Source organism: Schistocerca gregaria, chromosome X (genome assembly GCF_023897955.1).
Source record: "Schistocerca gregaria isolate iqSchGreg1 chromosome X, iqSchGreg1.2, whole genome shotgun sequence".
NCBI lineage: Eukaryota > Metazoa > Arthropoda > Insecta > Orthoptera > Acrididae > Schistocerca > Schistocerca gregaria.
In genome coordinates, this window is record NC_064931.1 from 859,334,309 (window position 1) to 859,346,827 (window position 12,519).

General features: G+C 48.4%; 1 protein-coding gene across 1 annotated transcript in view; it reads left to right on the forward strand.

Moving 5' to 3' along the window:
* LOC126298854 (aarF domain-containing kinase 1) overlaps positions 1 to 12,519 on the forward strand; it is a 123,042-nt gene that overhangs the window by 67,106 nt on the left and 43,417 nt on the right. Inside the window, exons 2-5 of the mRNA XM_049990362.1 lie at positions 2,652 to 2,741; positions 2,901 to 3,104; positions 8,403 to 8,720; positions 8,817 to 9,077. Of these exons, the coding sequence (XP_049846319.1) occupies positions 2,652 to 2,741; positions 2,901 to 3,104; positions 8,403 to 8,720; positions 8,817 to 9,077 (873 nt within the window). The remainder of the gene's footprint in view (positions 1 to 2,651; positions 2,742 to 2,900; positions 3,105 to 8,402; positions 8,721 to 8,816; positions 9,078 to 12,519) is intronic.

Sequence of the window (12,519 nt, forward strand, 5' to 3'; positions counted from 1 at the left end):
GGTACTGTTATTAGTTCTCCACCGACCCAGGAGAATGGCACCCCACAGGGTTCCGTATGGAGTGTACTTCTTCTCCTCATTGCTATAGCTGGACCTGTGGCGTCCATCGATCCTTTGATCACCCCTGCTCTGTATGTTGATTTCTGCATTTGGGTTATTTCCTCTTTGATGGCCTCTACAGAGCGGCAGCTCCAGGGGGCTTGCGGCGTGCTTCTGCATGGACCCTCTGACATGGGTTTCAATTATCAAGGGTGGTCCACTCCTGTTGCCGTACTACGGTCCACCCCGGTTCGGAGCTCTCTCTCTTGGTCCCACATTTTCATTTCCTTGGTCTTCTTTTCGACAAGCAGCTCACATGGCTGCCTCATATCAGACTTCTGAAGGTAGGATGTTTCCGTAAACTCGATGTCCTTTGCTTCCTTGCTCCATCTTTCTCTGCCTTTATTATGCTTTACTGCTTTCTCACTTGGACTACGGTTGTCAAGTTTATGGTTCAGCTGCTCGTTCCACACTGCACCTCCTGAATCCGGTCCTTCATCATAGTATCTGCTTGGTCACTGGTGCCTTCCCTACTAGCCCTGTTGATAGTCTCCTGGTTGAAACTGGAATGCCCCCCCCCCCTTTCTGTTCAGCGGACCCAGCTTCTAGTTTCTTATGCAATTGCTGTCCGTTCCTCTCCCACTCATCCTTCCTATTCCATCCTGTTCCCAGACCAAGGACGTCACCCACTTGATTCCCGCCCTCGATGGGTTTTTCGGTTGGGTTCTGCCTTGCATCTCTTGGCCATTATTTGCAGCTTCCTTCTTTCTGCTGTCTCCCACATTACCTTCCCAACACCTGCCCCGTGGTTAGTTCTTCTGCTCCAGATTTGGATGGATCTCCGCTAAGGTCCAAAAGATTCCCTTCCCCGATGGTGTTTGGTTGTTTTTCCACTGTATTTTATGGGCGTTCGGGATGCTGCTGTTTCTTACACTGATGGCTCTAAAGCTGCTGATCATGTGGGATATGCCTTATGTCCTCTGTTGGCACCGAAAATCATATCCTGCCAACTACATGGAGGGTGTTTACTGCTGAATTGATGACAATTTCCCCGGCCCTTCCCTTTATTAAACAGTCCCAACTCCAACACCTTTTGCTATGTGCGGACTCAATGAGTGGCCATCAGGCCATTGACTGACTGTTTTTCCTGCCATCCCATGGTCTTGGCCATCCCTTGGTCTTTGCCATCCATGACTGTCTCACTGATCTTCACCATGCTGCTTGTTCCATTGACTTCCTTCGGGTCCCTCGCCATGAGGGTATCTCAAGTAATGAGCTTGCCGATCATTTGACTGGGGAAGCGGTCACTTACCCCCCACCCCCCACACCCCTTTCTCTGTAACCTCTCCTGAGGCAGATTTACTGCTTCACATCAAATCCCACTACGTACAATCATGGTCCAACTCTTGGGAGGCTACCTCTCTGTCTAATAAACTTCATGCAATTAAGGTGACATCTGTCCCGTGGCGTTCTTCCTTCCGCCACTCCCGTTAGGACTCGACCACCCTGTGTCTCCTCCACATGGTCATACCAGGCTGACCCGTGGTTTTCTTTTGTGTAATGAGGCATCCTCACTTTGTAGTTGTGGAGCCTTCCAGTCAGTAGCCCACATTTTGGTGGAATGCCCCCTTCTTTTGGCTCTGCGTATTAAGTACAGACTTCCCCACTCTTTACCTTTAATATTGGCAGACGATTCCCAAATGGTCGAACTGGTTTAATCTCCTCTGGAGTAGGGGCAGGGCAGTGAGGGTTAGCGTGTCTCCCACTGTAAGCTCCCTCCCTGGCCAAGATCCTCTTTCCTTTCCCGTTTTTTCTGTTTTTATCACTTTTTTGAATTGATTAGTCTCCTTTTACAATATGCACTTCTACATTCTAGCGGTTGAACACTTTTAAATAGCAGGTGATGTTGCCTGTACTGCATCAGAGGTGAGGTATTTCCTGCCTCTAGCATAGCCTTGGGGTTGCTCACTTACTGACTTCCCTCATTTTGTTTTCACCATTGACAAGACGACAGCACTTTTTAAGTTTTTTAGTCTTTTACCTTTTATCGTTTTGAGTTTCCTGAGATGTCAATCTGTCTGAATAGACCACATTTGAAACAAGGGACTGATGACCTTGCTGTTTTGTCCCTTCAACCCCGATCAACCTACCTACCTACCTACCTACCTACCTACCTACCTACCTACCTACCTACCTACCTACCTACCTACCTTTCTCCACGTTCCTGGTTTTAGCTGTCGTCTATGTCAGTTGGGGCTGACATATAGCCATTTTTTAACTCGTCTCCATCTTCGCATGCTATAGTTTTGACTTGGGCGAGTATGACCCCAGTTGTTTTTGCGGCCTAGAGCAAAACAAAACAAAAACCAAACCTGTAAACCAGTGATAATTATTGATAATATTAATGTTCATGTTTCACCCTCTTATTCACTGTTAGTCATCAGTAACACTGAGAGGCAGACAAGACTTGTCAGGACTCTTGCAGATTTCAGTGGATATATAAAACTGTAAAGGAACATGAGTATGATATTTCAGCCCAATATTTTTTGGTTTGTGTAACCCTGACTAAAATTTTATATTAGTATGTCTGTTTTATGTATAATTATTTTTAGGTGCTGAGAATAGCTGCCCTGTACAAAAGGACATTGTATGCCACAGAACTTGACACTACTGGGAAGGAGTACAAGATGCTCAGTTCAGAGGTGAAGCTACAGAATATTAACAAGCTCCAAAATGACTAAAATATTTGGAAAACTGAAGTATCTGCTGATTTATAATCCACTGCAATATTTGACTTGAAAATGGTGGACAATAAAACTTGTTTCTTTGTGGGCATTCATTTTGAACTTTCATCCTCATAGGTGCACCAAAAAGCTGCAGAAATGCTGCTTGAACTCTGTAAAGCAAATCGTGGTGTGTACATTAAAGTAGGACAACACATTGGAGCTTTAGATTATATCGTCCCTCCTGAATATGTTGAAACCTTGAAGGTCTTGCATAGTCGTGCTCCATGTTCAGAGTTGAACGAGGTGATGAAAGTACTGAAAGAGGATTTGAAGAGAGAGGTATGTATTCAAAGAAATGCCTTGTACAGTTGTTATTTCAGCAGTTACTGGCAGAAGTGAAATAGAGCCATAGTCTTTATACAGGGTGTTACAAAAAGGTACGGCCAAACATTCAGGAAACATTCCTCACACACAAATAAAGAAAAGATGTTACGTGGCCATGTGTCTGGAAACGCTTAATTTCCATGTTAGAGCTCATTTTAGTTTCGTCGTCCACCTACGCTCAATGGAGCACGTTACCATTATTTCGTATGGGATACTCTTAAGTGTGCTGCTAAAACATGTGCCTTTACAAGTACGACACAACATGTGGTTCATGCATCGTGGAGCTCCTGCACATTTCAGTTGAAGTGTTCGTACGCTTCTCAACAACAGATTCGGTGACCGATGGATTGGTAGAAGCGGACCAATTCCATGGCCTCCACACTCTCCTGACCTCAACCCTCTTGGCTTTCATTTATGGGGGCATTTGAAAACTCTTGTCTATACAACCCCGGTACTCAATGTAGAGACTCTTTGTGCTCGTATTGTGTACAGCTGTGATACAATACACCATTCTCCAGGGCTGCATCAGCGCATCAGGGTTTCAATGCGACGGAGGGTGGCTTCATGTATCCTCGCTAACGGATGACATTTTGAACATTTCCTGTAACAAAGTGTTTGAAGTCACGCTGGTGCGTTCAGTTACTGTGTGTTTCCATTGTATGATTAATGTGATTTGAAGAGAATTAATAAAATGAGCTCTAACACAGAAAGTAAGCGTTTGCGGACACATGTCCACATAACATATTTTCTTTCTTTGTGTGTGAGGAATGTTCCCTGAAAGTTTGGCCGTACCTTTTTGTAACACCCTGTATACTGAACTTTGTGATAGCTGCAAACAGTTTAATAGTATCCTTAGTTACAAAAATACTTTTTGAAACTGTTGGAGTGTTTACACAAAAAGAAATAACAGTGTCTGTTGGTGCTTTTTCATAAACTGATGTTCTCCATTCTACTGCTGTGAAAACCATCCCAGTTCTGAATTACGCTCATTGTCTTCCCAACTGAGGACTTGGACACCTGTAAAGTTATTTTGTACGAGACATTTGGATCATTACGAATCGAGGTAACATATTTTGATAACAAAGTCATTCGTGGGATAGCAATAATGAAAGGAGTAATGTGAACAACTCACTGAGATAGCACATCAACAAGACTGGAGAGCTGGTGGTCATCACTCGTGCACTCCAGTATATCCATTCATGCCCAGAGGAATAGTTTCTTCTGTGCACTGATTTCTTGAGCAGCATACAAGCTATCGACCAGTGCCAACACCGCCATCATTTGGTGGTGTCCATCCAGGAGTCCATCTATGTCCTGGACCGATCTTGTCGTTCAGTGGTGGTTGTGTGGTGCCCAGGACACGTCTGCATCCCAGGCAACAAACTTGCCGACAGGCTGCCCAACAAGCTACACGTTACCCGCTTCTGGAGACTGGCATCTCTGAACCTGACCTGCCTTCTGACTTTCGCTGCAATGTTTTTCTGTTTTGTGAGACGGAATGGCAAAACAGTATGCACAATATACTACTTGTCATTAAGGAGACTTCAAATTAGTGGAATTCTTCTATGAGGGCCTCTTGTGGGGAATCAGTTGCCCTCTGCCAGCTCCGCATTGGCCACGCTTGGGCGACCCACAGTTACCTCTAGTGCCGTGAAGACCCACCAAAGTGTCAGTGTGGAGTCATGTTGGCAGTGGCCCATATTCTGGTACACTGTCCCACTTTGACTTCCCACCGATGAAATCTTCCGTTACCGAACTCCTTGCTGCTCATTTTATCTGACAACACCTCATTGGCTGATTCCCCCCTCCTATCCATGAGTTTTGAGCTGCGTTTTTTTCCCCCTCTCTTTCCCCCTCTCTTTCCCCCTCTCTTTCCCCCCTCTCTTTCCCCCCTCTCTTTCCCCCCTCTCTTTCCCCCCTCTCTTTCCCCCCTCTCTTTCCCCCCTCTCTTTCCCCCCTCTCTTTCCCCCCTCTTTCCCCCCTCTCTTCCCCCCTCTCTTTCCCCCCTCTCTTTCCCCCCTCTCTTTCCCCCCTCTCTTTCCCCCCTCTTCCCCCCTCTCTTTCCCCCCTCTCTTTCCCCCCTCTCTTTCCCCCCTCTCTTCCCCCCTCTCTTTCCCCCCTCTCTTTCCCCCCTCTCTTTCCCCCCTCTCTTTCCCCCCTCTCTTTCCCCCCTCTCTTTCCCCCTCTCTTTCCCCCCTCTCTTTCCCCCCTCTCTTTCCCCCCCTCTTTCCCCCCTCTCTTTCCCCCCTCTCTTTCCCCCCTCTCTTTCCCCCCTCTCTTTCCCCCCTCTCTTTCCCCCCTCTCTTTCCCCCCTCTCTTTCCCCCCTCTCTTTCCCCCCTCTCTTTCCCCCCTCTCTTTCCCCCCTCTCTTTCCCCCCTCTTTCCCCCCTCTCTTTCCCCCCTCTCTTTCCCCCCTCTCTTTCCCCCCTCTCTTTCCCCCCTCTCTTTCCCCCCTCTCTTTCCCCCCTCTCTTTCCCCCCTCTCTTTCCCCCCTCTCTTTCCCCCCTCTCTTTCCCCCCTCTCTTTCCCCCCTCTCTTTCCCCCCCTCTCTTTCCCCCCTCTTCCCCCTCTCTTTCCCCCCTCTCTTTCCCCCCTCTCTTTCCCCCCTCTCTTTCCCCCCTCTCTTTCCCCCCTCTCTTTCCCCCCCTCTCTTTCCCCCCCTCTCTTTCCCCCCTCTCTTTCCCCCCTCTCTTTCCCCCCTCTCTTTCCCCCCTCTCTTTCCCCCCTCTCTTTCCCCCCTCTCTCTTTCCCCCCCTCTCTCTTTCCCCCCCTCTCTCTTTCCCCCCCTCTCTCTTTCCCCCCTCTCTCTTTCCCCCCCTCTCTCTTTCCCCCCCTCTCTCTTTCCCCCCCTCTCTCTTTCCCCCCCTCTCTCTTTCCCCCCCTCTCTCTTTCCCCCCCTCTCTCTTTCCCCCCCTCTCTCTTTCCCCCCCTCTCTCTTTCCCCCCCTCTCTCTTTCCCCCCCTCTCTCTTTCCCCCCCTCTCTCTTCCCCCCCTCTCTCTTTCCCCCCCTCTCTCTTTCCCCCCCTCTCTCTTTCCCCCCCTCTCTCTTTCCCCCCCCTCTCTCTTTCCCCCCCCTCTCTCTTTCCCCCCCCCTCTCTTTCCCCCCCCTCTCTCTTTCCCCCCCCTCTCTCTTTCCCCCCCCCTCTCTCTTTCCCCCCCCTCTCTCTTTCCCCCCCCTCTCTCTTTCCCCCCCCTCTCTCTTTCCCCCCCCTCTCTCTTTCCCCCCCCTCTCTCTTTCCCCCCCCTCTCTCTTTCCCCCCCCCTCTCTCTTTCCCCCCCCTCTCTCTTTCCCCCCCCCTCTCTCTTTCCCCCCCCTCTCTCTTTCCCCCCCTCTCTCTTCCCCCCCCCTCTCTCTTCCCCCCCCTCTCTCTTCCCCCCCTCTCTCTTCCCCCCCCCTCTCTCTTCCCCCCCCTCTCTCTTTCCCCCCCCCTCTCTCTTTCCCCCCCTCTCTCTTTCCCCCCCTCTCTCTTTCCCCCCCTCTCTCTTTCCCCCCCTCTCTCTTTCCCCCCCTCTCTCTTTCCCCCCCTCTCTCTTTCCCCCCCCTCTCTCTTTCCCCCCTCTCTCTTCCCCCCCCTCTCTCTTCCCCCCCCTCTCTCTTTCCCCCCCCTCTCTCTTTCCCCCCCCTCTCTCTTTCCCCCCCCTCTCTCTTTCCCCCCCCTCTCTCTTTCCCCCCCCTCTCTCTTTCCCCCCCCCTCTCTCTTTCCCCCCCTCTCTCTTTCCCCCCCTCTCTCTTTCCCCCCCTCTCTCTTTCCCCCCCTCTCTCTTTCCCCCCCTCTCTCTTTCCCCCCCTCTCTCTTTCCCCCCCTCTCTCTTTCCCCCCCTCTCTCTTTCCCCCCCTCTCTCTTCCCCCCTCTCTCTTTCCCCCCCTCTCTCTTTCCCCCCCTCTCTCTTCCCCCCCTCTCTCTTTCCCCCCCTCTCTCTTTCCCCCCCTCTCTCTTTCCCCCCCTCTCTCTTTCCCCCCCTCTCTCTTTCCCCCCCTCTCTCTTTCCCCCCCTCTCTCTTTCCCCCCCTCTCTCTTTCCCCCCCTCTCTCTTTCCCCCCCTCTCTCTTTCCCCCCCTCTCTCTTTCCCCCCCTCTCTCTTTCCCCCCCTCTCTCTTTCCCCCCCTCTCTCTTTCCCCCCCTCTCTCTTTCCCCCCCTCTCTCTTTCCCCCCCTCTCTCTTTCCCCCCCTCTCTCTTTCCCCCCCTCTCTCTTTCCCCCCCTCTCTCTTCCCCCCCTCTCTCTTTCCCCCCCCTCTCTCTTTCCCCCCCTCTCTCTTTCCCCCCCTCTCTCTTTCCCCCCCTCTCTCTTTCCCCCCCTCTCTCTTTCCCCCCCTCTCTCTTTCCCCCCCTCTCTCTTTCCCCCCCTCTCTCTTTCCCCCCCTCTCTCTTTCCCCCCCTCTCTCTTTCCCCCCCTCTCTCTTTCCCCCCCTCTCTCTTTCCCCCCCTCTCTCTTTCCCCCCCTCTCTCTTTCCCCCCCTCTCTCTTTCCCCCCCTCTCTCTTTCCCCCCCTCTCTCTTTCCCCCCCTCTCTCTTTCCCCCCCTCTCTCTTTCCCCCCCTCTCTCTTTCCCCCCCTCTCTCTTTCCCCCCCTCTCTCTTTCCCCCCCTCTCTCTTTCCCCCCCTCTCTCTTTCCCCCCCTCTCTCTTTCCCCCCCTCTCTCTTTCCCCCCCTCTCTCTTTCCCCCCCTCTCTCTTTCCCCCCCTCTCTCTTTCCCCCCCTCTCTCTTTCCCCCCCTCTCTCTTTCCCCCCCTCTCTCTTTCCCCCCCTCTCTCTTTCCCCCCCTCTCTCTTCCCCCCCTCTCTCTTTCCCCCCCTCTCTCTTTCCCCCCCTCTCTCTTTCCCCCCCTCTCTCTTTCCCCCCCCTCTCTCTTTCCCCCCCTCTCTCTTTCCCCCCCTCTCTCTTTCCCCCCCTCTCTCTTTCCCCCCCTCTCTCTTTCCCCCCCTCTCTCTTTCCCCCCCTCTCTCTTTCCCCCCCTCTCTCTTTCCCCCCCTCTCTCTTTCCCCCCCTCTCTCTTTCCCCCCCTCTCTCTTTCCCCCCCTCTCTCTTTCCCCCCCTCTCTCTTTCCCCCCCTCTCTCTTTCCCCCCCTCTCTCTTTCCCCCCCTCTCTCTTTCCCCCCCTCTCTATAACAAATTTAAATGTTGTATTGTTGATGTTTCTATTGCCTGTACAAGATTTGTGTTGTCTGGTGAATATGATCACCTGCCATTTCATTGTGTAATTTACATTTCTTATTATTAATTGTACTGGTTAATACAGTTTTGTGTGTTTGCAGCCTCTAGATATTTTCAAAAGTATTGAAGATGAACCGATTGGGACTGCTTCGTTAGCCCAGGTGCACAAAGCAGTTTTAAGGGATGGAAGTCCAGTCGCAGTAAAAGTCCAGCATCCTAGTGTGTTGGGAAATTCTGTTGTGGACATAAGAACAATGGAACTTCTAGTTAATTTTATTTCATGGGCGTTTCCAGATTTCAAATTTGATTGGCTTGTATCAGAAACAAAAAGAAATCTTCCACTGGAATTAGACTTTGCAAATGAGGGTAAAAATGCAGAGAAAGTGGCGTCTATGTTTAAAAAATTGACTTGGTTGAAGGTACGTGTGACAGGTGATAGTTTTCTTGCATTGTGTGAAATTGTATACAACACTGAAGTTTCTTGAACTGAATATTTTTCTAAAATTTTCTTGTAGATTCCAAAGATTCATTGGCAGTTAACAACACGTAGAGTGCTGACAATGGAATATGTAGAAGGGAAGCAAGTGAATGATACTATATACATAAAGGACAGTAAAATTGATCCTTTCGAAGTTTCAGAGAAACTTTCATACTTATATGCGCAGATGATATTTGTGGAAGGTTTTGTTCATAGTGACCCACATCCTGGCAATATCTTTCTGACAAAAACTGGTAAGAAGCTGAGGATAACGTTGCTGGATCATGGACTTTATGCGGTAGGTGCACAGGATAAATTTAATTGAGTTTGATATGTAGGTGATCATCTAAGATCACATTTCAGCAATCATCATTTTATTAGATTCATGTGTTGGTTTTCAGAATGAATTTCATTCAAACCAGTCACATGTTTTTAGTTACCTATCATACAACATTGCGGTTGGTCAATTGGTTAGAGGTATTTAGATACACAAAATAGTTTCTTGAAATATATGTATGTATGTATGTATATGTATATGTATATGCTCACTTCTCATACTTCGATAATACAAATTCTCAATAGGATGACTACATGCAAGTATTCCTCTGTCTCTCGCAAGGACCTCACATGTTTGAGGGTTTCCCCTTTTAAGTGTTCAGAAAAAAAAGTTAAAGAAAACTGTGTTTATCTGACATCATTGTATTGTTTCTCAAACTATTCATTTCAGCATAAATGCTGCACCCCATAGATCAATGTTCTGTCCCACTTAATCTCATTCAGCACTCTTTAAGGCTCTCTCCATCTACCATTCCTTCAACTACAGTTTTCAGCAATGACTAGTATTTTCCTCAGTGATCCCATGGCTCTTCCTTGAGTTACTGCATGGCACACACCTAGTCCTGAAATGTTGCAGCCCCTTCCTTCCTTGCCCAGCTGCAATTGTTACCCCATTCCCCTTCCTCCTTGTCCTTGCTCCTTCCCCTCAGTCTCCTCCTCCTTGCTCCTTTCCCTTTATCTCTGCCATCCCCACCATATGTGCCCTTGCTTATGTCAGCCTGACCATCTCCTGAGGGACTCGAGGACAATTTGGAATGGTGGGGTATTCATCTCGTTAGACATGTTCAGAAAGCCCATAAGAACAATCACATCTACATCTACGTTTATACTCCTCAAGCCACCCAACGGGGTGTGGCGGAGGGTACTTTACGTGCCACTGTCATTACCTCGCTTTCCTGTTCATCGCGTATGGTTCGCAGGAAGAACAGCTGCTGGAAAGTCTCTGTGCATGCTCGAATCTCTCTGATTTTACATTTGTGATCTCCTCAGGAGGTGTAAGTAGGGGACAGCAAGCTACACCGCGATGCAGAGCCTCTCTCTTGCAGAGTCTGCCACTTGAGTTTGCTAATTTCTGTAACGCTGTCACGCTTACCAAATAACCCTGTGACGAAATGCGCTGCTCTTCTTTAGATCTTCTCTATCTTCTGTCAACCCGACCTGGTATGGATCCCACACTGATGAGCAATAGGTCGAACGAGTGTTTTGTAAGCCACCTCATTTGTTGATGGATTACATTTTCTAAGGACTCTCCCAGTGAATCTCAACCTGGCACCCGCCTTACCAAAAATTAATTTTATGTGATCATTCCACTTCAGAGCGTTCCGTACGCATACTACCAGATACTTTACATAAGTAACTGCTACCAGTGTTTGTTCCGCTATCATATAATCATACAATAAAGGATCCTTCTTTCTATGTATTCACAATACATTACATTTGTCTATGTTAATGGTCAGTTGCCACTCCCTGCACCAAGTGCCTATCTGCTGCAGATCTTCCTGCATTTCGCTGCAATTTTCTAATGCTGCATCTGCTCTGTATACTACAGCATAATCCGCAAAAAGCCACATGGAACTTCAGACACTATCTACTAGGTCATTTATATATATATATTGCGAAAAGCAATGGTCCCATAACACTCCCATCTGCGACACCAGACGTTACTTTGTCTGTAGACATCTCTCATTGAGAACAACATGCTGTGTTCTTTTTGCTAAAAACTCTTCAATCCAACCACACAGCTGGTCTGATAATCCATAGGCTCCTACTTTATCAGGTGACAGTGTAGAACTGTATTGAACGCCTTTTGGAAGTCACGGAAAATGGCATCTATATGGGAACCTGTATCTAATATTTTCTGTGTCTCATGAACAAATAAAGGGAGTTGGGTCTCTCACAGTCGCTGTTTCCAGAATCCATGTTGATTCCTACAGAGTAGATTCTGGGTTTCCAGAAATGACATGATACGTGAGCAAAAAACATGTTCTAAAATTCTACGGCAGGTGGATGTCGGAGATACAGGCCTATAGTTTTGCGCATCTGCTCGACGACCCTTCTCGAAGACTGGGACTACCTGTTCTCTTTTCCAATCATTTGGAACCTTCTGTTCCTCTAGAGACTTGGGGTACACGGCTGTTAGAAGGGGGGCAAGTTCTTTCGCGTACTGTGTGTAGAATCGAATTGGTATCCCGTCAGGTCCAGTGGACTTCACTCTGTTGAGTGATTCCAGTTGCTTTTCTATTCCTTGCCCACTTCTTTAGATGTCAGCAGTTTTCACAATGATAACAGTGCCTTTATTCTGGATTTTGAGGTGGATAACCTCCTGAAGGTCTCCCCCCCCCCCCCTCCCCCTGTTACAGTCCCTCCTCCTCCCCTCCATCCCCAACCAGCTAGCTAGCTGTCCCTCCCTGATGTTTTTGATAATTTCTCCTGATGTCATCTATGACTTGTGGTGATCTATATGGATTGTGCATTTCCTCCTGTCAATTTTTTAGTGTTTATTGAAACCAATTTGCCACAATCCTGTCTTCCTTTTACTTTTATTGAAATTTATTGGAACAGAGCTTTTTTACAGCTAAATGTATGTGTAAAATTGAATTTTCTGCAGTCTTCACTTTTGTCATTGCATCTGTCTTCCAGTGAGTCATGTGCATATCCTCTTAATTCACGTTGCATACAGTGTGAGTGCATTTTGAAACAACAACTGACACTATATATATATATATATATATATATATATATATATATATATATATATCAGAGAAAAAGATGTGAACAAATGAATAACACTGTCTGCTTTGTGTCTGGATATATTATTTATTTCGTTGTGGTAGGTTTTGGTGATCCATCCCAGTCTGCAGGCCCCTAGATAAAAGCCCTGGCGTAAAATATGGTTCAGTCCAAGATGATATCAGGTGACATGGGGACTCTCCATTTCAGCTGATTACAACACATCTCCCATTCACGTCATTCGGTTTTCCTCAGCCCAATGAAACACCTTCATGGACGCTCACCTGTGCCTTTGATGGCTCCATCCATGTCTCTGTCTACCTAACCACCAGCAGTACCTGCGTTTAGACAACTACCATCCCTTCACACTGATAAATCCATCCCATACAGCCTATCCACCTGTGGATGATGTATCTGCAGGGAGGAGAACTCCCTTACGCAGTATGGTGAGTCTCCTAGAGGCCTTCAGTCAGGCACTACCCCTGTCCTGTGCCATATCCTGATAACACCTCCATTCTTCCCACCATCCCCAAGAAGCAGCTGCAAAGGAATGCACGTCTTTAGCCAATATCACCCTGGACTGCAGTAACAACCAATCCTTCACCAGGGCTTCGATAATTATTTCTCATCCTGCATTGAAATGAGGGACATCCTTATAAGGATCCTTTCCACCT